This window comes from Amblyomma mixtum, chromosome 10, assembly GCF_055824585.1.
Source record: "Amblyomma mixtum isolate Tamu chromosome 10, ASM5582458v1, whole genome shotgun sequence".
Classification (NCBI taxonomy): Eukaryota; Metazoa; Arthropoda; class Arachnida; order Ixodida; family Ixodidae; genus Amblyomma; species Amblyomma mixtum.
In genome coordinates, this window is record NC_143021.1 from 143,655,148 (window position 1) to 143,680,864 (window position 25,717).

A 25,717-nucleotide genomic window follows, 5' to 3' on the forward strand; every position below is an offset into this window, starting at 1 on the left:
ACGAGCTCAACGGGCGGCAGTGGCCAGCGGAGCCCTGGACTGAGGGCAACCGACCATTGATGAGAGGCGGACGACTTCGACAGAGGAGGCTCCTGGGGGTTGTAATGATCGGAGGCCCAGCCAGCGGAGAACGGCGAGCCAGTCAGGCGCCGTCAGGTATGCGGCCGAAAGCGCTGCTGTTCGGAGGAGACGAAAGAGACACTGCCTGGGGGCGGCTTCTGGCGACGGTGTTGGCGTGGACAAAGGCTCTAATCCCCTTCGCCGGCGATGCTGAATGCGGCTCTGGTGCCGGACTGCGCTCCTGGGGACTGGCAGCGGAAACAGGCGAGCCAATCGGGCGCCATCAGGCCACTTCGGCCGAAGCGCTGCTGCTCAGGGAAGACAAAAGAGAGACTGCGTGGGGCAGCTACTGGCGACGGCGTCGGCGTACACAAAGGCGTCTAATCCCCTTCGCCGGGGAGGCTGAGTGCGGCGCTTCTCCCGGACTGCCGTGGATCGACGGACGAGACCCAGTGGCGACGACGCCGGGGCGACGGTGCCGCGGAGGTGGTGGTGGTGGAAAACATTTATTTACACATGCACTACTGGAGGTATTGCATGAGCTGACCCAGAGGGGGCCAGCCCTTACAAGTACTAGGTGGAGGTCCCTAGTTCGGGACCCCAGTGGCGTCGGCCGCCGCCCGGGCTCGCGCGACCAAGGCCCGTTGGGCCTGCAGGTCAGAGCAGCCGAGCAGGGTCGCCTCCCAGTCCTCCCGGGTTGGGTTGGGGTGAGGGGGGATAGCAGGGTTGGAGGGGCAGGCCCACACCATGTGGTAAATGTCCGAAGACTTCTCCGCACAGTGCGGACAGCTGCCCGAGAAAGAAGGGTCGAAGTGTTTGAGAGCTGCCGGGCACAGCAAAGTATTGGTATACAGGCGAAGCAAAAGCCGCTCCTCCGCCTTTGAGAGACCTTTACACGGGCGGGGATAAAGACCATGGCCAGATTGATAATGCAAAACAATGTCTTTAAAGGAGTAAGCGGGAGTGAATTCGAGTTCCTGATCGTCGGGGTCGGAGGGGAATGTCCGGTGAGAGAGCGCGCGGGCGGCGGCGTCAGCTGCCTCATTTCCCTCAAGGCCCATGTGAGCAGGAGCCCAAACGATACGCCGGTGCGCGGGGTCCCCGGTGTAGACGCTGTTTTGGAGAATGCGGTAGGCTAGATATGGTACCCAGCCCTGCTCGACGTTCCGACATGCCGCTCGCGAGTCGGAAATAATTGTTTTTGAATTGGAATCAGATGCAGCCAACGCAATGGCGACCTCCTCCGCGTGTGTTATGTCACGGGCTCGGAAAGTCACGGGCGGAGGGGCGACACGGCTGATTTGTCCCTTCCACCGAACTGAAGAGGTCACCGGTGTGAGCGGTCAGCGCTCGCGTCCCCATCGATCAGGATCGTCACTCAGCAGCGAACGACCTTTGGGCCTGGTCAAACAGTTCGCGACTCAGAGACGCCAAGTTCCTCCTCGCCCCGTGTGTGTGTGTCTGTGCAGTGTGCGCGATCACGTGGGGAGGGCGGAGCCTAAGAAGACGCTAGCAGCCCATTGGACGCTCAAGCAGAGATCAGATTCCCTAGCTGGGTGCCTGGGGAATGTGAACTGCATTTAAGCAGCAATCTGTGGGGTGCCAAATCCATCCTCCCCCATTTTCTGGCTTCGGTCTCCTTGCTACTGTACAAAATGTAAAATAAATCTTCAAGTTTGATATTCCTCCCGAAGGCTTCCCTCCGTAGTCTGGCTGCTTCACCCTAATGCGGTGAAGCCCACGGTCCCGATCCCCGAGCACATCAGGGTAGAACCAAGACGTCTCTGAAGATGCCCCCAAACGGCAGGAGAAAGCATTAGTGAAAATAAAGTTTTCCCTTCTTTCCTTAAAGACATGTACTGTGGTGTGCATTCCTTTCGGGTGTACACCGAGATATGAGAGACAGGCATTTGCTTTCCTTAAAAGCACTTTTCATTTCATTTAATTTTCCTTAAGGCCCTTACGGCGCGGTTCGGGTATCCAACGAGATACGAGGAGCGCGCTTCCTTTCCTTTTCATTATCCTTCCCTTACGGCGCGGTTCGGGTATCCATCGAGATGTTTTAAGCATGAAATGCTTTTAGCTCCCGTTGTCGGCAGTGTGGTGACGTCACGTCGAGACCGAGAGCCAACATCCGGGAACTGAATTCCACTCATCCGGGCACTGAATTCTACTCATCCGGGCACTGAAACGAGAGCATCCGGGCACCGTACGAGATTTAAAGAGACCCTCTAAGCAATCCTACAGGACCGGCATACATGCGCCGGTAGCTTCGCGCCGAACGGGTGGTGGCGTTCCTCCCTTCCTGTACGGTGTGGTTCGGGTGTCCACCGAGATGACGGAGAATTACTGCGCCATTTGCTTTCCTCAAAAAGCGTTGCGTTCAAAGGGCAAGGCATCGCGCCGAACGGGTGGTGGCGTTCCTCCCTTCCTTCGCGGTGCAGTTCGGGTGTCCACCGAGATGACAGAGAATTACTGCGCCATTTCCTTACCTCAAAAATCCTTGCGTTCAAAGGGCAAGGCATCGCGCCGAACGGGTGGCGGCGTTCCGTGGACTGCCTGGCGGCACTACAATACGCTGTCGCGTTCCACTCCGAAAGGCGAAGCTTAAGCTTCATTAATTAGCAGTTAATTAGTATTTAGTCATTAATCAGTAATTAATCACTAATTAGTAACTTATCATTAATTCGTCATCAATTATGTGTGACGTCACGAGTGTCACATAGGCAAAGTGGAACAAATAACCGAGGAATGAAAACAACAATTACAAAGATGAGCAGTGCACAGTATGTGTGGTGTGGTGTGTTGAACACTAGAGCCATTTCAAGATTTTGACTAGTACCATCTACAACAAATGTGCTATGCCCGTAAACATTTCATGCTTACTCTACACTCGGTTACGGGAGAAGGTAGAGATTTTATTACATGAATTATGCTTATTCATTAAAATCCATGTTAGTCAGTTAAAATTTCGAAAAAAACAGGATTTATTCGAAGCTTGAAACAGCTGCTTTTGAATCGCAAGGCACGCCCCATAGTTTCTATGCCTCGTACTTGAAGCTGACTTTCACACAAAGAGCGCTGAGCCCTGGAGATGTTGATCACATCAAGCGCGAAATTTTATAGTCAATGTTTCTTTTTTCAAGAGCGCCATGATAACGTACAGAGCTGGACACAAAGCAGGCGCTACGAAGCTTAACTTCTGTTGTTCCATTTGTGGCGGGTGGTAGCATATAATGTTGAATATTTGTTTTTGACTGAAATTACGCACAGCGTGGATGCGCGTTACTTTGAAGATGCAATGCTCTAAGCTATACACCGCAGCGAGCTATAAAAATAACTATAAGTTTAACATTAAGGGACAGAGAGACGGCAGCATAAGTCATGTGTAGTTTGCCAACTGTGACTGGTTCCGCTGCCGCCATGCGCCGAAAACTGGGAGTCGAGAGGCGGTGGAGCGAGCGCGGCTTCGGCCGGTTATCTGTTTTTTCAGCCAGCGTCTGCTGCAGCGGACTTGGTTGTTGCGACGCGCGCCTTTTCTTTTCTTTTCTTTCTTCCCTCTTATCTTTGAACTCTCCTCTATCTGCACGTGGCAGCGGTGGTGGCTCGCCAGTCGGCAGGCCCATGCACTTTCCTCTTCATCCTTCTCTCAGTCGCCACAACAACAACAACCGACACTACACTGCGCCTGACGCAGACAATGTTGCCCCGCTCTCTTGGTGCTGGCTACGCCTTTCTACGCTACCAGATCCTACACGGCGGTTGGGACTCTTGAGGATGCCTGATACACGCACTCTACAATTGGAGGAGGTGCTGAGTACATCCTCTACCAACCTGGGATTCCAGAGCCATACGCTGCCACCTGTGTCAACCATGCCAGATGAGACTGCCCCAACACCGGCGGCCAGTTCATCCGCCGTCCTTTGTTCTGGCGTCATCCGGCAGCGTGACCCTTCCCTCTTTACTGCCACTGCCGACCAAGATGATGAGGACTGGCTGTCATCGTATGAGCGAGTGAGCAGCTATAACATGTAGGGTGACACTATCAAGCTCAGTAACGGCATCTTTTAACTTACGGATGTGGCGAACCTCTGGTTCCGCAACAACGAGGGGCACCTGCCCACTTGGCCCGTTTTTAAGAAGAGTTTTCCTGAAGTGTTCGGCCGCCCTGCGGTGCGCAAGTTCTGTGCCGAACAGCGCTTAAGGGATCACGTTCAACACACCGATGAGACCATCACAAGTTACATTGAAGACATCGTTGACCTCTGCAAACGTGTCAACGCCGCCATGCTAGAAGCGGACAAGAACCATCACATCCTCAAAGGCATCGCTGACGACGCATTTCAGATGCTCCTCGAGAAAAATCCTACCACCGTCAGTGAGGTTATTAAGCTTTGCCTGAGCTACGACGAGCCCCTCAAGCAGCGCGCGTCTACACGGCGCGCCGATGTCTGCGACGAGGCCCTCTCCACACTGGGCCTGGGTGGTACCACTTCTTAGGACTCCCCTCTTCTCAACCAAATCAAAGCCTTCGTTCGCGAGGAAGTCGCTCGCAGCTGTTACTTATTTCACATTCTCAAGACCCCGCCCGCCAAGTTCCTGAGTCGACCTCGTTTCAAGCTCCGTTCTCAAGAGTTCGCCCACATCCTACGAACCCCTGGCATACTGCGGACAACCGACCCATTTGTTACGCCTGTGGTCTGCCTGGCCATGTCGCGCGGCCTGGCCGACAGCCCCTTCCGCCTTCGCGACCTGATCTGCGCTTATACCCGTACGATGCCGAACCATCCTCGTCGAGAAGGCCGCCCGGTTCCCCCTTCGTTTCCCCTGATCGACAAATTTACACGACTCGCCGATCGCCTTCCCTTCGACGCCGTTCCCCTTCTCCGATGCGGCGACGTTCTAGCTCCGCACTTGAGGGAAACTAACAGTCGCAGTTCCTGGGGCAAGAACTGCTCTTGTTTCGAACTCCTCAAGTCCTCCGTGTCGTCCCGCTAATGTAATCGTAGTGTTCGTGGAAGGCGCCGAGGTTCTCGTCCTCGTCGACAAGGGCGCTGCAGTATCCGTGATAAGTGAAGCTCTATGCTGCCCACTCCGCAAAGTGCTTACTCCACTTTCTGACTTCACTTCGCACCGCCTCATCACAGCGCATTCACCCCTCAGCCGCATGTATGGTCCGTGTCCCCATTCAAGATGTTTTGTACACCATCGAGTTTATTGCGCTGTCTCACTGCTCGCAAGACATCAACCTGGGATGCGACTTCCTTTCGACTCATCGTGCCGTTATTGACTGCACCCGAGCAGAAATTGCCTTTTCTCCTCTGTGTGACGCTCCACTTTTGCGACGTACTTACCCAGTCTGTCAAACATATCGTCGCGACTTATACCGACATTCCTCCGTTTTCTGCTGCCCTCGTACCTCTCTCCTGTGGAAGCATCACTCATTCAACAGTTTTTTCACGCCTTCCGAAACCGCTTCCCGCCATCCCTGCCTCCTGTTTCCCTTTGCTGCTCTCATGATCAACCATGAACAAAGTGCAATTTACGTCTCGAACACATACATCTTCGTGCCCGTCAACAGTGCTCCGGGGTGAATGCCTCGGGCGTATTGCAGAACTTCATTCCTGCCTTACCTACCCTATTCTTAATACCACCGCTTCCTTTCATATCGATATGCTCAGCTCTTGTGATGTTGAGAACGAACCGCCACCCTCCGACATCTTCCACCATGCCATTGACGCTCATCTACCACCCGCCCACCGTGATCAACTCGTCGCCCTCCTCCAGCGCTTCAGTTCTTCTTTCGATCTTCCTCAGACTGCCTTGGGCAGCACGTGTGTCATTGCGCAAACCATCGACACCGCTACACACGCCCCTCTTCGCCAGCGCCCCTATCGTGTCTCGGCTTCTGAGCGCCACATAAATTTTGATCACGTGGGCGACATGCTCCGCCAGGACGTCATACAGCCCTCCAATAGTACCTTGGCGTCTACGGTTGTGTTGCTAAAAAAGAATGATGGCTCCATCAGGTTTTGTGTTCATTACTGCCGGCTCAATAACATCACGCGCTAGGTCGTCTGTCCTCTACCACGCATCGATGACGCCCCGGGCTGCTTCTAGGAAACTCAGTATTTCTCCTCGCTGGATTTGAGGTCAGACTACTGGCAGGTACCCATGGCTGACGCTGATCGCTCAAAAACTGCCTTCATAACACGGGACGGCTTATATGAGTTCAACGTTATGCCATTTGACAACTTTCGAACGCCTGATGGACACTATCCTTTGTGGACTCAAGTGGGAGAGTTTTCTTTGCTATCTCGATGACATCGTCGTCTTTTCCGCGGACTTTTCTTCTCATCTCCTCCGCCTGAAGCGCGTTCTGACTTGTCTTACTGACGGTGGGCTTCAGATGAATTTGAAAACGTGCCGCTTTGCTGCCAGACAACTCGCCATTTTAGGACATGTAGTCTCTAAGGATGGTATTCTTCCGGACCCTGCCAAACTTCGTTCATATTGAAGGCGCTTCGTGCAGGTGCCGAATTTCCGAAGCCAACGTCACTGAAGAAGCTCCGTAGCTTCATTGGCTTCTGCTCGTACTTCCGTCGCTTCATCTTGAATTTCGCCTCGATCATCGCTCCTCTGATCCAGCTGCTCGCAGGCAGCTCCAACCTCTTCGCTTGGACGCCTACTTGCGATGACGCCTTCGACACCCTGCGCTGCCTTTTGGTTTCGCCCCTTATCCTGCGTCACTTTGACCCGACTACGCCGACTACGATCCAAACTGACACCAGCGGTATTGGACTGGGTGCCGTTCTCCACCAACGCAAACCTGTCTTCCGTGAGTATGTGGTCGCCTGCGCCAGTCGGACTTTGAGCAAAGCGGATGCCAACTTATCTGATACAGAACGAGAATGTTTGGCCATCATCTGGGTCATTGGAAAATTTCGTCCCTATGTCTATGGTCGCCCGTTCTGTATAGTAACCGACCACCATACACTGTGCTGGCTCGCCTCTCTCAAAGACCCGTCAGGCCGCCTAGTTCGCTGGACTCTGGGATTGCAGGAGTATGACATTGATGTCATTCACTGCTCTTGCCTCAAGCACAATGACGCGGACGCTCTTTCCCGCTCGCCGCTACCTAGTGCTTTTGTCTGCCCCTGTGTCTGCTTACGACCTGTCCTCGCTTGCCACTGTCGACATGTCCACCGAGCAGCGGAAATACCCTTGGATCGCCACTCTTATTAACTTCTTCTCGAGCCCTACGACTGATGATTAGTCCGCTTCACTCTTACGTCAAACCCGCCACTTTTCTATTCGGGACGGTCTACTCTATCATCGCAATTACCTGTTCGACGGACGCAAATGGCTCCTACTCATCCGGCGCCAACTGCGCACCGACATTTCCGCCGCTTTCCATGCGGACTCCCAGTGTGCACACAGCGGTGTCTTGAAAACTTACACGCGTCTGCCTCTCCGATTCTACTGGCGTGGCATGCACCGCTTTGTTCGCCACTTTGTGCGATCTTGCCCATCCTGTCAACGTCATAAAAGTCCGCCTCACACCTCGCCTGCTCTATTGCAGCCTTTACCCTGTCCTGCCCGCCCGTTTGACCGCTTTGGCATAGACCTCTACGGCCCCCTCCCCCCACTCCCGCTGGTCACCACTGGATTATCGTGGCCGTGGATCATCTCACACGCTATGCGGAAACGTCTCCATTACCATCTGCTTCCGCCCGTGACGTCGCTTCCTTTCTTCTAAAGAATCTGATTCTTCACCATGGTTCTCCTCAGGAACTGCTCAGCGACCGTGGATGCGTATTCCTGTCTGACGCTCTTGAGGCCCTCCTCAAGGAATGTCGCAGTATCCATCGAACCGCTTCGTCTTACCACCCTCAGACCAACGGTCTGACCAAGCGTTTCAACCGAAGCCTTAGTGACATGCTGGTCATGTACGTCTACGCCAACCACTCCAACTAGCATTAGGTTCTTCCCTTCGTCACCTACGCATATAACACTTCGACGCAAGCCCCAACTCGATTCTCTCCCTTCTTTCTTCTGTACGGCAGCGAGCCGCACTGCACGAGGCACACTCTTCTTCGCTACCGCCCCGACATTTCCGAGTACACGCCACTCTCCGACGCAGCCGGGTACGCCCAAGAATGCGTCAGCTTGCTCGCTCGTTTACCACGCAGACCCAGTGGCAGCAAAAACATGACCGCGACACTTCGGAGGCCTCTACCGCCTAGCTTGCCGTCTCCCTTGTGTAGCTTTGGGTGCCTCTCACAATTTCTTGCCTTTCGCGGAAACTGCTGGATTGGTATCATGGTCCCTACCGGGTTCTCAAGCAAACCTCTCCGGTCAGTTATATTGTTGAGCCCGTTGCACACCCTGAGGACTTGCGTCGCCATGGCCGCGAAACCGTCCACGTCAACTGACTGAAGCCGTACTGCGACCCCTTTGTTCTTCCTTCCCCTTAAGACGCCAGGCTGGCTCCTTGTCACCTGGGGGAAACTGCAGTGTGCCAATTGTGACGGGTTCCGCTACCGCGATGCGCCGACACTACGCTGCGCCTGACGTCGACGAAGCTGCCCCGCTCTCTTTGTGCTGGCTACGATTGTCTAGGCTGCCAGATTCTACACGGCGGTTCGGTCTCTTGAGGACGCCTAATAAACGCACCCCTGCAAATGAAACAAATGCGGGTTCCCGACATCCTAGTGGAACTCAAGAGGAAGAAGTGGGCTTCTGCAGGGCATGTAATGCGAAGGCAATATAACCGGTGGTCCTCAAGGGTAACGGACTATATTCCAATAGAAGGCAAGCATAGCTCGAGGCGGCAGAAGGGTGAGAGGATGAGGTTACGAAGTTTGCGAGGATACAGTTCCCGCAGGTGGCACATGACAGGGTTAATTGGAGAGGTATGGGAGAGCCCTTAGCCCTGCAGTGAGCGTAGGGAGGATTATGGTAATAACGATGACACTTAGCCTAACCATCAAACTTGTTCAAGTGTACACGAGACCGTTCTCGAAGGTCAGGTGTATTCACCAGTAGCCTCATGGCTAGATACATAGCTTTTCTGATGCTGCTTAACCACTAAAAGCTATTACCCCTTACTGGCGTTTGGAACGCTGTGCGCATATGTTCATGAGCTGTGTGATCTCGTTGTCCTCTTCCTTGATCACTCAATTTTTCAGTGTACCCGATAACCGGGAGAAATATGTCAAACCGCCCCATAAGGTACGCAAACTTTCCTTCCTTCAACTTGCTCCCGTCAACATGCTCACCACCACTACAGGCTTGAACACAAACGCGTTCCTTTGCCATTTAAATACCACTAACACTGCTGGTTTGTTTTTGTCAGAAGTTATAAACTAATAGGTTCGGTTCAGTTATCGCTGTTTGCTGTTTTATTTTTCCTGTAAGTTTTCACCTAAGTCTCTGAAATGAAGTAAAAATCTGTTTTTTGTCACTTTAGTCCTTTGGAAGTGGTTCTGTATTTCATATGGCTCCCGTAATTTTAGTACTTTAAGAAGAGATGGAGTGTATAAACCTATTGACGTTTGTCGCGTTTAATCAACCATTGTTACAAAGCGATATCTCCTGTCTCCAGGTAAACTTGAGATTCAGCGCAATGAGAGCTCCAAGGATAAAGTTTTTGGTCACTGGGGTGGACATAAGCAAGGTATTTATGGGCGCCACGTATTTCACTGAAGCCAGTTTTGGCGTCCTGCTCGTGCTATGCATAATCAATCCCTATGTTTCTTGTTTTTTTTTTTTTGCTTCTTCAGAATGAATCATATGCTGATCTATACCCGTTTAACAAGGAATACATATATGACCTAAAGACGCTGAGAAATTTAATGGGGTATGCGTACGAAAATAACAGAAAATTTGGCGATCCGGATGTTGTGTACCTAATGACAGGGTATGTTATATTTCATCCATAATTTAGGGCATAATTTGAGGAGGTATCGCAATTTTTGTAACTATGCTTCTTTCTTTAGCCGAGAGGTGTACACCATAATCAACGGAAGCTTTGCAGAAGGTCAAGGTGAGTTTGTCTTGTACAGATGTTAAAATCCCGTATACAGGCATAAGAAGTATGGTTGCGAGCCATTTAGACACATTATGAGATTTTTCTATTATCTATAAGAATAAAACACTAGGCAAGTTCTAATCAATAAGCTGAGCAACAGGCCGCTAACAAAAAAAAGTGCCAGCTCGATGTTTTCGACATATTGTGCCTCAATGATAAAATAAAATTGCCCCTAGCCCTCATCGATTAAGGGACCGCATTTGACTCAGTGCAAGCCTGAGCAGTAATGGAGACATTGCGCAATCAGGGCGTAGAAAAGTCTTATATGAAAATACTGGAAGATGTGTATAACGACTGCACAGCTACCATAGTTCTTCTTAAAGTCAGGGATGAAATTACAATAAGGAAGGGTGTCAGTCAGGGAGACACGAGCTCGCCAATTCCATTTCACCGCTTGTTTACTGGAGGTGTTCGGAGGCCCGGATTGCGAAAAGTTGGGGGTAAGAGTTAATGGAGAGTACCAGAGTAATATGCGACTCGCTGGTGATATTGCCTTGCTAAGTCAATAAGGAGACCAACTGCAAAGCATGATCAATGAGTTAGAAGGGCAGAGAAGAAGAGTAGCTCTTAAAATAAAGATGCAGAATACCAAAATAATGTTCGAAAGTCTCAGACAGGAAAAGACATCGCAATTGGTAGTGAGGTCCTGGATGTGGTAAGGGAATACGTGTACTCATGGCAGGTAGTGACCGCAATATCCGAATCATGAGAGGGAAATAAGTGGAAAAATACGAATGGGGTACAGCGCATATGGCATGTTCTGTCAGATCATGAATGACAGTTTACCGATATCCCTCATAGAAAAGTATAAAGCAGCTGCATCAAACAGGTACTCACCTATGGGGCAGAAACCTGGAGGCTAACGAAGAGGGTTCAGCTTAAGGTAAGGACAACACAGTGAGCTACGGGAAGAAAAATGGTAGGCGTGACGTTAAAAGATTGGAAGCGGCCGGAGTGGGTGCGGCTACAAACGGTGTTTAATGGCACCCTAGTCTAAATGAAGAGCAAGAAATTGGCTTCGGCAGAGCATGTAATGCGAGGGCAGTATACCGCGCTTCTTAAAGGTAACTGAGTGGATTCCAACGGAAGGCAAGCGTGGCAGGGGCCGCCGAATGTTAGGTGGGGGGGATGAGTTTCAGAAGTTTGCGGACACACGACGGCACGACTGGCAAAGGACACCGTTAACTGGAAAGAGATGGGAGACGCCTTCACCCTGCAGTGCGAGTAGTTAGGATAATGACGATGATAATGCATAGCAATTCCAAATATTTACAGGTTATTTCTGAAAGAGTGTTCTCTTTCTTCTTGTTAATTTTATTATCCACAAAGGCTACAAAAGATGGAACTATGGTATTTACACGATTTTGTTACTTCGCTGATGCAAAATCGAACGCTTTCCTTGAACGAAATGCTGTAGCAGCTGGATAGTGCCCATGTGCCCTGAGCTTTGAACACGCGAGCAATTCAACGTTATAGGTAATTCGATGCGTTCTTTTGTTGTGCCGTTTTAATCCAGATATGTATTCCTTCCTTTACTTTCATGGTAGACTCTTTCCCACCTTTAAGCTCGTCTGGTTGAACCCAGTGGTTTTTCTAAGCGATAAGTTTATTGGCTATGAAGCGAAGGCAACGAGCACGAATCAACTGTGTCGTTTCTTTAAATAGGTTGGTCTGCGAAGCGTAAAGTTTTCGTCTGATTTCGCTCCGTGTGGCATTTCGGGGTGAAGCGGTAAATGACTCTCGCAGCGTTTTCTTCGAAGATGAACTGCTTCAAGTAGTCCTGGTAGTGGCTTCATTCTTCCCAGCGCAAACGATATTGAAAGCAATTGAAACGGCGAGAGCAGTAATATAACAAACCACCTCCGCTCACAGCTCCAATTCAGGTGAACGTGTGGCGAGACCCAAGAGAGAGCGAGACCTGGGTAACAGCCTCAAGTGCATAGGTGGAAACGCTACAGGATCCATCTGAGTGCCGTTAAGGAATGGAGCTCTTAGGCATACATCGTGTGTCTCGCCTTCATATACATGTATTAACCGTTTGGGCTGAGAAATTTCGAAAGACTATGTTTATTTAAGAAATATACAGACATTAGGTCTACCGCACAGTTCCCCGTCCTCTGTGTGCCATGCTGCGCCTTCTCGCTGTTCTCCTCTTTCGTTTCATTTAAGTTGCGACTCGCGTACATCTGCAGTTCGTTCGACGGTTCGCTTCAACGCTGCGAAGTGCCCCGACCGCCTCACCGTTGTAACGTGAAACCGAAACGCAGTGCAGAGGGCATGCTCCACTGCGAGGTTAGCTTCTCTCGTTTGAAATTAAAATGGTCTGTGGAATTTTACCCGCAATACGAGAGCAGGCCTCAAAACAAAATATGGCAGCCTTTGCTTGTTCTTGCAAAGCACATTGCATGGTGAAGCTAAAGTGTGCGATCTGATAAGCAACGAATAATAGCATGGCCTTATTCTATCATGTGCCGATTGCTCGTAACCCCTGCCTACGGCTGCACTGATTGTGAACACTGTTCTTGTCTTGTTTGTCTCACTTGGGTTATTTTGTAAAGACAATTTACAGAATAATCAGAGCGCTAACCATTTTTTTCTGTCAGGCCTTGACGTGCTGAAAGCCTGCGACGGGCGTAACCGTGAAAAGTCCCATGCATTCAAAGAAACTCAATTTTCAATAACGCTAGTAGGTCGCCGTTATATATATATAGATATACCGGGTGTCCCAGCTAAATGTAACCAATCTGTTAAAAAAGGCGAAGTGTCCTAGTCCAGTGAAACCAACTCAGGGTTGTTCATAGTCGCGTTGCGTAGTCTTCAGAATATTTTCGCTCTTCAAAGTTAATAATTAGTTAAGTTTAATTAGCTAACTTTTTAATTATTAACTTCAGGAAGAAAGGGTCAATGCAAAAGTTTTATATTACCTCGAAAAACTGCTAGTAGTGCTGTTTCCGTCAAGTTACGATTTAAGTGGCTTCATGTATTGGCCTGAAAAGAAAGTTGTCACGTGACCAGCTGCTCACTCACTTCTCTGCCCAGTGTGCACCCAAAGTCTCATCGAGGAGAGGACTTCAGAAAAAACGGATTTTATTCTTTAAGGTGCGTCTCCGGATGTTGAAGTGGAACAGTTGTCATGTGGAAGCTTTTTATTATCGTCCTGGCTCTGGTTAAAGACCGGTAAAAAACTACTTTACGTAAACATTACTTTGCTGCAAATGTCTCAGTAAGCTGTTTCTCAAAGTGATCTACAACTTCTCCATTGACACTTTGTTCCTCAAGTCAATAAATAAAAGTTCGTTAATTAATCTTAACTAATTAGTCACCCTTGAAGAACGAAAAAAATACTGCAGACTAGGTCACGCGACTCTAAACAAACCTCATTTGGTTTCAGATGGCTAGGACAGCCTGTGTTTTTTAAAAGCTTGGTTACATTTAGCTGGGACACCTGGTATATGAGAGAAGCCAACAGCCAGAAAAACCAAGGGACACAGGGGATTTTAATTAATGTATTTATTTTGTGGTGTTGATCAATTTAGAATATTACTGAATATGTTATCGCTTAAAGGTAATATATTATAAAAGCAGAAGGAAAAACAACCACATGCCGCCGGTCGGAGCCGAACCCACGACCTTTTTCTTCTGCTTTTGTAATCAATTAGCTTTAAGCGATAACACAATCAGTAATATTCTAAATTGATCAGCACCACAAAATAAATAAACTGATTAAAATCCCCTGTGTCCCTTGGTTTTTGAGGCTGTTGGCTTCTCTCATATTTATAACGAGCCCCTAATTCCCCTTCCCTTGTTTGCTTAATTGCTTAGCGAGGGCCTCGGTTCTGGCAGCCTTGACGCCATAGGAAGCGTGAGAGGGTTCTCACACAGCTTCCACCCTCGTCGTTCGATGACGTTCCACGACACACGAGCGGTAGCTCAGGACGTACTACCTCCGCCGCTTACGAACGTGGGTGGCGCTGATGAACACACTCAGTTAGGTCACTTGTAAACATAAACACCCCCGAAAGCAGAAGCCGTAGCGCACTTGGTAGAGCAGCGGACGCGTAATTCGGAGGTCGTGGGTTCGGTTCCCACCGGTGGCATGTGGTTGTCTTTTCTACTGCTCTTCAAAACTGTTAGCTTTAAGCGATAACATACTCAGCAAAATCCTAAATTGATCAACACCACAATATACATGATTAAAATCCCTTTGTCCCTTGGTTTCCGTGACTGTTGGCTTCTCTCATACTTATAACGAGCCCCTCATCCCCTTCCCTTCTATGCTTATATATATATATATATATATATATATATATATATATATATATATATATATATATATATATATATATATATATATATATATATATATATATATATATATATATATATATAAATTCCCACGTAGTGGTCACTGCAGTCCGGCGAAGAGGACCACAGCGAGGATGGCTGCTAGACGAAACTCTGTCTGGGCTGACTTGCGCCCGCAGAGAACTGAATTACTCGGCGGCGGCGTGGCAACAAGCGTGCTCGGCGCTCGTCGAACAGAATGCCCGGCGCTCGCGGCATCGCTCAATTCATAGCCGGCAAGTAAACTTCGAGATAACAGGTCAAGATCATTTGAGCAATCTGGAGAAACGTAGACGCAGCTCTTCATAGCTGTGATCAATCGAGATTAGTCCGGTCGCTTCTCGCCTCACGAACAAAGATGATAACACTTTTCCTGCCGGCATGAGCGCGAACGAACGGACAGTACAATATATATATACCGGGTGTTTTTTTTAGAAGCTCCAAAATTTTTAAAGAAAGGTAAATTCCTTTAGATTTATTTTAACCCTGGGGCTATACTGAGGGTTACGGCGGACACCAGGTAAGAGGCAAACTACTTTAATTAGTTCGCTGATTAACTGAATACCTTAATTAACTTTTATAATTTTAATTTTAGGGGATATGTTGTATTAGCAGAATTGCAGATCGTCTTTCAAACAGTCCAGCCAAGAAAAAAAAATTTCATGAAATATTTTTTTGCGCGCGTTACGCAGCGAGAAAGAGTCACCCTGGTAGGCAGCTTCTCACTGTAATAGAGAGTCTGTTAGCGCCTGTGACGTAGCTAGCTCCGCTCTGCGCTTTGTGTCAATGCATTTTTGTTCCAACGCGGCATTCCGTGAGGCCGCGGAGCGAAGCGAAACAAGCAGCAATAGCGCAGGCCGCCCGTCCGGGCTTCAGGTGATATCAGCCGTGTGACGCAAAGCGCAGGGCGGAGCGAACTACGTCAGAGGCGCTCACCGCCGCTGAGTTACGGTGTGAAAATGCCTACCAGGGTGACTTTTTCTAGCCTCGTAACATGCGTGAAAAATTTTTAATTAAATTTGTTTTTTCATGGTTGGACTGTTTGCAGGACGATCTCCAATTCTGCGAATACAACATAACCCTTAAAATAAAAATTAGAAAAGTTTGTTAACATATTTAGTTAATCATTGAACTAATTAAAGCAGTTTTCCTCTTGCCTGGTGCCGGCCGTGCCTTCTGTATAGCCCCAGTGCTAGAATAAATCTAAAGAAATTTACCTTTTTTTAAAAATTTTGGACCTTCTAAAAAAAACACCCGGTATATACGATATATATATATATATATAATAAAAAAAAAGAAGGAATCTCGGCACGGTATGTAGTAGTAAGACCGTAGACCAACGTTTGAAACGCTTGAAACACTTTATTGGGCCGTTCCACGGTCGAAACGTCAATAAAGTGTTTCAAGTGTTCAAACGTTGGTCTATGTTCTTACTATATATATATATATATATATATATATATATATATATATATATATTGGAGAGCAAATACCGGAGGGTCATTCGGTACGAGGTTTTGTGTGGCCTAGCGATATAACAATTACCTTATGCGCGCCTTAGCGCTAGTTCCTTTAACGAACAACGTTAATTTATCTTGACTTTGCTGTGTGTGCGCTTTCACAGGGAGGTTTACGAAGCTGGTAAGAGTGCATATATGTGCGATTAATTTACCTGCTGGAGTACTTCAACCTGTGGCGAAACATTACGCTGACCGCTACCAGCATTCTTTTTGTTTTCTTCAGGAATCTTGAGGACAGGATTATCCTCCGAAGCGTAGAATGAGTTTTTGAAAGGAAGTGCAGAAAAGTGAGAAGTGCCTTTAATGCCAGAAGAGAGAGTTTATTGTGCTATTTGAAGAAAACCGCTCGCACACTTATGCAAGCCGTATCCCATTTCTAGGAGTCGGGTACGTCGCGGGAATTTGCACCTACCAGAAAGTGGCTCTTGGAGAGGACAAGCCAGGACTGTACTCGGGCACTTACACCCTCGCGCATGAGTTGGGGCACGTGTAAGTCAGTTATTGTCTGGCTATGCTCCGCTATCCTCTCTCGGCACTATTCGCGTGCACTTCGCGCACCCTTAGAGTGTGTGGGGGTAGCTGTTCCATTCTCGATAAAGACGTCCTCGACTCAGCATGGCAAGCTCTGCGAGGAAGAAGCTACCAAGTGGCGCGCCGAGCGAGAGGGCGACAAAGAAATTGTACACGTGATGTGTGTATGTGCGCCAGCTTTGGGCGAAAAAATGAATAGACGTTTAGCGCCCTCTGTCAGCTCCTGCAGCAGTTTAAGCTTCCAGGAAGCACTCCCGCACGACTCCCGGCTCAACAACACTCGCCAAACCGTGGACTTCGCTAGCGGCAGCACGCACCGACACACGGGAGGGCCTCGGGACATCGGTCTGCAGCAGTGCTAAGTGAACAAACTCTGTTTTCTTTATTGTTCTCTCTCCTGTGTTCGTGCACTTTAAGTGTAATTTCTCTCTAGTATTACTTTGCACGTGTTGCATCGTATTGTAGATCTCCTTGTATGTGCTGTTGCGAGTGATTGGAAATTTCTCCATATCGTCTCTGTGATAAATACAAGAGCACAGACCTTTGGGCTAGTTGGTTTATAGCAGACAAGTACAAGTTGAAAAACCTCCAACTGAAGGTTTATTGACACACAAGCACAATCATATACACCTTGCTGCATCATCCATCCTTCGTCATCTATCCTGCGTCAGCGCACCATCTGTCACACTGACTAAAAAGGAAATAATGTTTTTTATAGCGGCCACGTGGTGTCGGCTGGGCTATCAGTTTGACGACATGCAGCAAGGTGTATATAATTGTGCTTGTGTGCCAATAATTCTTCAGTTGGAAGTTTTTCCTCTTGTACGTGTCTGATAAATAATTTTTTTTTGAACATCTGGCTCAAACTCGTTCTCTGGCTTGCGACCTGCGGTAATAGTGGCTAATGCCATTTACCAGAATGTTAGTGAGCATACTTGATGTGGTCCTAACAGCTGTTTAGATCGAGACCTGCCTTTTTTGTCAGACAGGGTGTCTCTTGTGTCTGACAAGGCTGACATTCAGGTTATTAGTGACCACGATTTGAATGTTGCCATTTTCTAATCGCCGCATTTATTTGCCCATGCGGTCACACAAGCAAAGTTTACTTTTTGTGATGAGGCTCGATATACTTTGCAATGTGAAGAGCTTGCGAATTATTTTTATTTGTTTGAATGCGAGCTTTTAAAACAGTAATTAGGTTTTAATAGCCTATGGGAGACACTTAGTTGCGGCCTAAAAAACAAAGTGACATAAATGTTTTTTTCAAACTTTTGTAAACAAAAACACGCAGTGATAAATGCTGGATTGCTCAGCAGGTGAACCGGCTGATTAAAAATGGACGTCGTCTCCTAAAAGTAAAAATAAATACTAACAGGAAGCATCATAATCCTATAATACTCGAAATGTTACTGTGTCCTTGGAGCCATTCTCCCTGTTTTTCTCTTCACCGGACTGCAGTCACAACTGCCTGACAATATAAAGAAGTAATCAGTGCTGCTGAAGAAAGATACATCTTAGCACTAGGCCCCAAGTTAAAGAGCAACCCTAAAGAATAGTCGAGGGCCCTAGAAACAAACGCCAGAAACAACCAGAATTCGTACTCTAAAGAATGACAACGTAATCCTCACAAGTTACAACGATTAGGCCTGCTGCTTATTTCCAGTCTGCTTTAACAACTTCCACTCATCATGACCATCCGGTCACCAGGGACGTGTTGTTGTGTCTATTCCTGAACTTATTGTGATGTACAGTGGTCCAGTTAAATTGCTAGAAACTTCTCCTCTGCCAATGAACCAGTTGGTACACCTTGCTATGCGTTAATAACTTGTTCCGACATGATTTCCCACTACTTTATTATGTAATTTGAAAAATCGTTGACTTCGTATATTCGTCATGAATGGGAAGTTGCGAACGTAGCACCATCCATAAAAGTGGTCCACCGAATATTCTGTCCAATTACAGGCCAATTTCTTTAAAAATGGTGCATAGAAATATCATGGAGCACGTGATGTACAGAATTATAATAACACGTTCAGAAAAGAACTTTTTTGTTACAAATTTCCAGCACGTTTTTAGACCTAGCCGTTCATATTATACACAACTCTTGGAATACAGTCGCGATAACTTTTTTATACGCAAAACAGAAATATGCTGGCACAGACCGCCAGCATATTTCTGGTTTTTACGAAGCTTTCCATTATGTTCGGCCGCCTTTACTTATTCATTGCATGAAGTGCTTTCTGCAGGCTCGCATGCAATGTGTTGCAATCATAGCCTCAAAATATTGCGATCTTCCTGCTACTTCGGGAGTACCTCAAGGGTCGGTTGAAAAGAATTTGCTATTTCCGGTGTACATAAATGACATTCTCTTAACAAAACACCTTGCGGGCCTAGTTGTTTATACATCTTTTCTTTAAAAAGTAAGACAGCGCTGAATTTCAGACGAGGACACAGGGAAAAGCAGGCAAATGTCACATTTATAAAGAACGGAGGTGCTGAGCGCATGCGCATTCATGACACAAAAAAACAGTATTTTAAGAGGAACGTGCTGCATATCCACTATTTAATACTCTCATTTCACTCGCTCACAGGAAGACTGATGAGGTGCTCATGCAATTGTCACCTTTTTCCCTCACAAAAAAAAAATACGCTTTTGACAGGTCTCGGGCTCATTTGTCCTTATTTCTACTTAGAACTTTGATTCCTTCATGTAATGGCTCACAGTTATCGTAGATTTCATTTTCTCAAGAGCAGAAATGAGCGGGTAGATCTTGGAACGAGTCTGAAACGTTTAGTTTGCTTCCATGTTATCTGACACTTTCGTGATCCAGACTTGTTCCAGAACAAACCCATATATTTCCGCTCTTGCAAAAATTAAAACAATCATAACTATGAGCAACGACTTGAAGGAATCCAAAATATGAGTAGAAGGACCAATTAGCTTGAGAATAGACAGAACAATTTTTTATAAAGGAAAGAGGCGTCACGCGCGTCAATACCGCCTCAGTCTCCCTATGAGCTTGTGAATTCAAGTAACTAAATTGGCAATATTATGCACCCAGCACTTCTTCATATACTAGTCTTTTCCTTGTATTTTTTCCTACAGTCATGACTGCGCATGCCCTGCTGTACCTTTGTTGTTTATAAACGAAACCTGAGTCTGTTTCAATAAAAATGGAGGCCGTGTCCGTCCCGTCAAATTTTTTCTGTGTCCTCGTCGAAATGCAGCGCATAATTACTTTTCAAAGAACGATGAATTTTAATGGAAGGGTGTCTAACCCAAAATACGTCTGTATGCTGAAGCTTGCGTCATTTAATCACTGCATTAAGTGTTCATATCACTGTAATTGCCTACAACGCATAATGGGCAGTATGTGCGGCACTATGTGTCAAATGGGAAATGTCTTTGAACCCCTCTAAGTGACAATTCGCTTCCTTCACACGTAAACGCAATTCTCTCCTGTATGATTACACATAAGAAGAATCATGATCTCAGGATCATGAGAGGGATTAAATATTAGGTGGAGTGCTTATGGCAGGTTCTGTCAGATCATGAACGGCAGTTTACCAGTATCCCTCAAGAGAAAAGGTGAAAAACATACCCCAGATGTATCTTACCGCTGCTCACCTAGGAGGCAGAAACATGGAGGTTAACAAAGAGGGTTCAGCTTAAGTTAGGACAACGCCGCGAGCTACGGAAAGAAACATCATAGATGTAACGTTAAGAGAATTGAAGCGGGCGTAGTGGGTGAGGGAACAAACGCGGCTTATTGACATCTTAGTCGAAATCAAGAGGAAGAACTGGGCTTGGGCAGGGGATATAATGCGAAGGCAAGATAACCGCTGGTCCTTAAGGGTAACGGAGTGATTTCCAAGAGAGGGCAAGCATAGCGCGGGAGGGGGGGGGGGATGACATTAAGAAGAGTGATAGCTTCCATAGCTTCCATAGCTTCCACGGCTTCCATAGCGGAAAGGTTGGTGGGCAGATGAGATTAGGAAGTTTACGTGGATAGGGTGACCGCTCCTGACACATGACAGGTTTAACTAGAGAGATAGGGGAGAGGCCTTTGTCCTGCAGTGGTCGCCGTCAGAGTGATGATGATGATGATGATGGCTCCTGGCAGCTTCACACTATTTTCATCATCATCAGCGTGACTACGCCTCTCCCATATCTCTCCAGTTAACCCTGTCATTTGTCTGCAGCGGGCCCCCTATCACCGCGGTTTTCCTAATTTTATCCGCACACCAAACTTTCTGCCGCGCTTGTGCGCTTTCTTTCTGTTGGAACCTAATCTGCTGCGTTTTAGTACCATCGGTTATCTTGCTTTTGATATTACTTGCCCTTCCATGCCTATTCCTTCCTCTTCATCATAAATACCTTGGAGTTCATTTTATACATAATCTAACTTCGAATAGCATGTTGAGTACATACAAGCAAGAGATTGCAAAACGTTGCGTTTCATCACACATAAGTTCAGGTCACCATTTAACCAGTGAAATATTCAAGAATTGTTTATTTCTCCAGAAATTGCATCCTCCCTAAGCGGAGAGCAAAATTTAAGCCTACAATATTATTGAGATAAGACATGTTGGAAAGAAGAGTTCGATATAACCCAACATTTATTATTTGCGCAAAATGCGCAATAGGACGGTTTAGAGGGCTGGCAAAGCGGCGCTGTGAAAACGTAGAGACCATGGTTCTAAAATTCTGCTTGCAGAAGCGAAATGTATTCAGAAGACGAATAAGTGAAAACCAAGAAATACCTAAAATAAATATAGCCAAGATTGTGACAAATGCAGAGCTTTGAAATTCTCAACTTTACTGTTTACAACAGTCCATGGTTAGGGCGTGTTCGTTTGAAAGACGTACGACAGTTTTGAATGGATATTTAAAAGAAGTTTGCAAATTCAAGAAAGAAGGAAAAACGAACTCCTGTAGCGATCTCAGTGTCGCCAACTTCATTTTCAGCAGCATCTACATCCGAGATTTTCTTTTACCATTCAGCTCAGTAGGGATTCCGCTGAGTTTCTCATAGCTGATGTGCGCTTTCCAGCAATGAACTAAATAGCCGATCATTGTTAGAAATAAAAACTGATGTGTTAAAATGAAGGCCGCGGAAAAGGAACGTATGTGTCTTCCCGAAAGGTTTAACGTACAGAAGTGACACAAGGGCACCACTTTATGAAGAACTCCAGATTTATTCCGCTTATTTAAGGTGCGCTGGCATTGCACAGCGCATGGGCGTTTCCGCATTTCGTCCTCATTGAAATACAGCCGTCACTGCCGAGGTCGCCAGCTTGTACTCAGCAGCCGAACTCCAAAGCCATTAAGGCCCTGCGGCAGGTAAGCAAAACGGGCCGCGTTGCAGGATGCATGCCTTCTTTACTACGTGCACAAGTGAAGCTAGATCGGGTATAAGATTTGTGAGCATGGCATAAGCGATTTATGAATGCGCAAGGTTACTGCAGAGAGTAGTTCCGCGTAATGTAGGGTTACTAAAAAAAACGCTTTGTTTTTTCGTAGCTTAGTTCATTTTCTCGTGCTGTTTTTTTTTATTCGTTCTCGCAAGAGCCTTGAAATTCATCAGTGGTTTCTGCATTTCCTTCTTTCTCCTCTGGAACGTCGAATACGCATTTTCACGACAGAGTTTCGCCCTACGCAAGTGGTTGCCTGGTGGTCTGAGCATCCGCCTTCTAAGTGGTAGGTGCGGTCGATCCCCATTGCTAACGCTGAGCACCAGCCGATGTTACAATGTGTACAAGCTTTACCCTGGCCTCCGGCTCGGTCTTTGATTCCGTGCACCCACAATAGAGGGAAATACATTTATCCATGGCCATCTTTTGCAACTAATGCCCTTGCGCCATAACAATTGTTCGCCATAAAAACTTCCGCCGTGGCTCTTATTGGAAGTGCACCGAAAAGAACCGATTCCAACTGTTATTTTCAGTAAACAGCTATTCTCTACCATTTTATGGTTGTGTTCAACTTCGCTTGGCAGGAAATTCGAACTTATTGATAATTTATTTAAATATAGAACACTGTTTCACGCCAGTCAGTTATAAATATTCGGAACAAGGCCGGTATGTGCGCGTAATGTCCATGGTCAAAGGCAAAAATTTTCGGTCAGTCATTGCGTCGTATTTTCTGAAACTGGAAGTGAGGGTGCAGCGGCACCAGTTTCTTTGTCGACCACAGTGCTTGCGCATGAGAAGCGAACGCCAAGGAAGCCGAAGACTCGCACCGTGCCGGGCCACAGGCACCTCGCAAATGGGTGACGAAGAAAACAATCCTAGAGAGAAAAGTGGCGCTAGGATTGTTCGCTCACTGTAAAGAGGCACCGGAATACTGAGAAAACAAGCCTTTGGATACTGTTGGGCATATAACGTCGATTCAGCCGTAATAATACGACTCTGCTCGAGGCTAACCTCGAATAAATGCTGTAAAAGCTACCAGAGCCGCGTAACACCGAACCTAGGCTTGCGTTAAGTTGAATAGGGTAGTGATAAGCGCTGCATTCAAGTAATATTGTCATAGCGGCGTCATTGCGTTCTGCGGCGTCCTAGCCGAGAATTCGGCTGGGGAAGTTGAGTTCGTGAAATGGCAGAAGCTGGTGCGTCGTAACGTTGGTTCGGCTGGGACGCAATGAAGTGTGACGGCGGCGTAGCTGAGATTGGCTGACTGTGGCTGCACAGGGCCGGGGACAGGTAGTGGTGCATTCGTACTAAGAGGTTGCTGCCCCTCCTCACGAACAACGTCAGCAAGTGTGGTAACCTTAGGCTGTACCTTGACCGGCAAGAGCTTCGCCAGTTCTTCTCGCACGATGCATCGAATAATCTCACGTAGAGAGTCTGCCGAATTCACAGTGGCTCCCTCCATAGTGGTCGTGAGCATCGTTTCTGTTGTACGGTCGTAGTGCCGGGCCCTCATGTCAAGCGATTTTGTGATGGAGCTCGTCTCCTTTATTAAGTCAGCTACAGTCACTGGAGGACTTCGAACCATGCCGGCGAGCAGCTGCTTCTTGACCCTTTTCAGTAGGAAGCTCACCTTCCTCTCCTTCGACATGCTTGGGTCCGCACGTCGTAAGAGTCTCGTCATTTCTTCAGCATACACTGTCACACTCTCGTTGGGGAGTTGGTTTCGGGCCTTCAAAAGCAAGTCAGCCTTCTCCTTGCGTCGCGTGCTGTCCTTGAACACTTGCAGGAACTCGGTTTTGAACGTATCTTACGTTCGAAGGCCATATTCATTGTTTATGAACCACGTCCTTGCGTAGCCTTCGAGGGCGAAATAAACATGACGCATCTTGCAGTCAGCGCGCAAACCACTGTAGATGGCCACCCGGCCGCTCATACTGGTCCAGCCATTCTTCCACGTCCTCGTGTGGTTGACCGTGGAAATGGGGTGGCTCTCGCTGGTGGTGGAGCAGGACCAGCGGGACTGTAGCTGAAGCGTTCATTGTGGTAGCATTTGCCCTTCGGGAAGAATCACAAACAGGGAGCAGTCCAAATTCGGGAGGTAGACCTTGCAATCCGCGACTGCCCTAGTAGACTGGTGTGTCTACCTTCGGTATTTGTGCGGGGCTTCAATTGCGGCTTGAAGGGGGCGTACTGTACATTAACTATGTACCCAGCACCTCCACCAGATTATACGTTGTTATTAAGCGGCCAGGGGTCAGTAGCGGCGTAACCCAGGAAGAGCGCTTGATTATGATGATGATGATGTCCTCAGCGCTTCCCGAACACTTCCACCACTTCTTACTCTTCTTGATTGGCGTTTGCGTCTACTCAAGCGCTGGCGTCAATATTATTGTAGAATTTACTGCACACATTTTAGATTAAAAGTTTTAATCTGCGCCTCCAAAGCAATTTTGCTTTTATGTGCATCCGTGCAGTTATGTTATAATGGAAAACAGAAACATCACATACAGCACACACCAGCATCTGTCAGTCTCCCTTACTTAGCTCTCATAATCATGTCCTCAGTGAATGCACACACGCAAAACTCTGGCTTTATGCACCGTCCTAAAAGACATCTGCTCCAAGAGCCTGTCTAATTACGATCGATTTACACCTATCAGGCATACTTGTCACTAAGAACTAACCGAACACCAACAGTCAGTTTATACATCATTCTTAGCATGTTTTACTTCTACACTCGTGTTATACTATGCACCCACATTCAGAATGATATAGGCGCGAATCTTTGTAGTGTTTATTCATTCTTCAAAGGTGCCGGCGCGCAGCTTTATCACAGTGTGCGTGGTGCACAAAGCGAGCAGATTTATCTCGATAGATCTCCACCGTAGGACAACTGCATACCACCTGCAGACCAACGGACTTACTGAGCTCTTGAATATAACCATCGCCGATATGCTCGCTATCTTTGCCGATGCCGTACACAACGCCTGCGACATCATCCTGTCTTACATCGCCTTCGCCTACAACGCCGCAGTGCAGGAGGCTACCCTGATGACGCCTCTTAGGCTCGTCCATGGCAGGCAGCCGTGACCATGCTAGATGCCATGCTTCCCAACGTTACCGAAGTAGATACCGTCGATGTCACCGCCTCCCTTTAGCTCTACGTTCCAAAATTATCAAAGTATTCCAGTCCTTCTACATGTATGCGTTTATCCGCTATGCACCCTGGCCAATCCCCCGCCTTGTATATGTGCCATTAAGCCTAAGGACATTATCATCATCATCATCAATGCGCATAAGAAGGTCGAACGGATCAAAGACCAGCAGTGGACCGACGTTAGACGCTAGAACCTACGAAGACGCAACGCGGTATACAAGCCGGGAGACAAAGTTTGGGTTTAGACACGCATTCGACGATGCGGCTTGAGTAAAAATAATACCCTTCAAAGTCAAATAGAGCAGTTAACTAACGCACTCTCAGAGCTTTCCTTCAGAAATGACAGTTTAGAAAACCGGTCGCGTAAAAACAATATCATTCTGCATGGTCTTGCCGAATACCCTGAGGCGAACTACGAGCATTTGACTTGAAAACTTGCTAAACGGTTTGAAGATAACCTTCAAATCGCTTGCCCGCGCACTAAGAGGTGTCAGAGACTTGGCGGGAACATGAGCGGTGAACCACTTCCTATAATTATGAAGCTGCTGAACTTCCCTGATAAGGTGCTAGTGTTTAAAAATTGTTGTAAACAGGAAA

The 25,717-nt window shown here is 47.5% G+C and overlaps 1 protein-coding gene across 1 annotated transcript in view; it reads left to right on the top strand.

Annotated features, from left to right (window-relative positions):
* LOC149327173 (venom metalloproteinase antarease-like TpachMP_A) overlaps nt 1–25,717 on the top strand; it is a 52,463-nt gene that overhangs the window by 23,168 nt on the left and 3,578 nt on the right. Inside the window, exons 6-9 of the mRNA XM_089563441.1 lie at nt 9,668–9,739; nt 9,846–9,982; nt 10,062–10,108; nt 16,398–16,506. Coding sequence (XP_089419567.1) covers nt 9,668–9,739; nt 9,846–9,982; nt 10,062–10,108; nt 16,398–16,506 — 365 coding nt within the window. The remainder of the gene's footprint in view (nt 1–9,667; nt 9,740–9,845; nt 9,983–10,061; nt 10,109–16,397; nt 16,507–25,717) is intronic.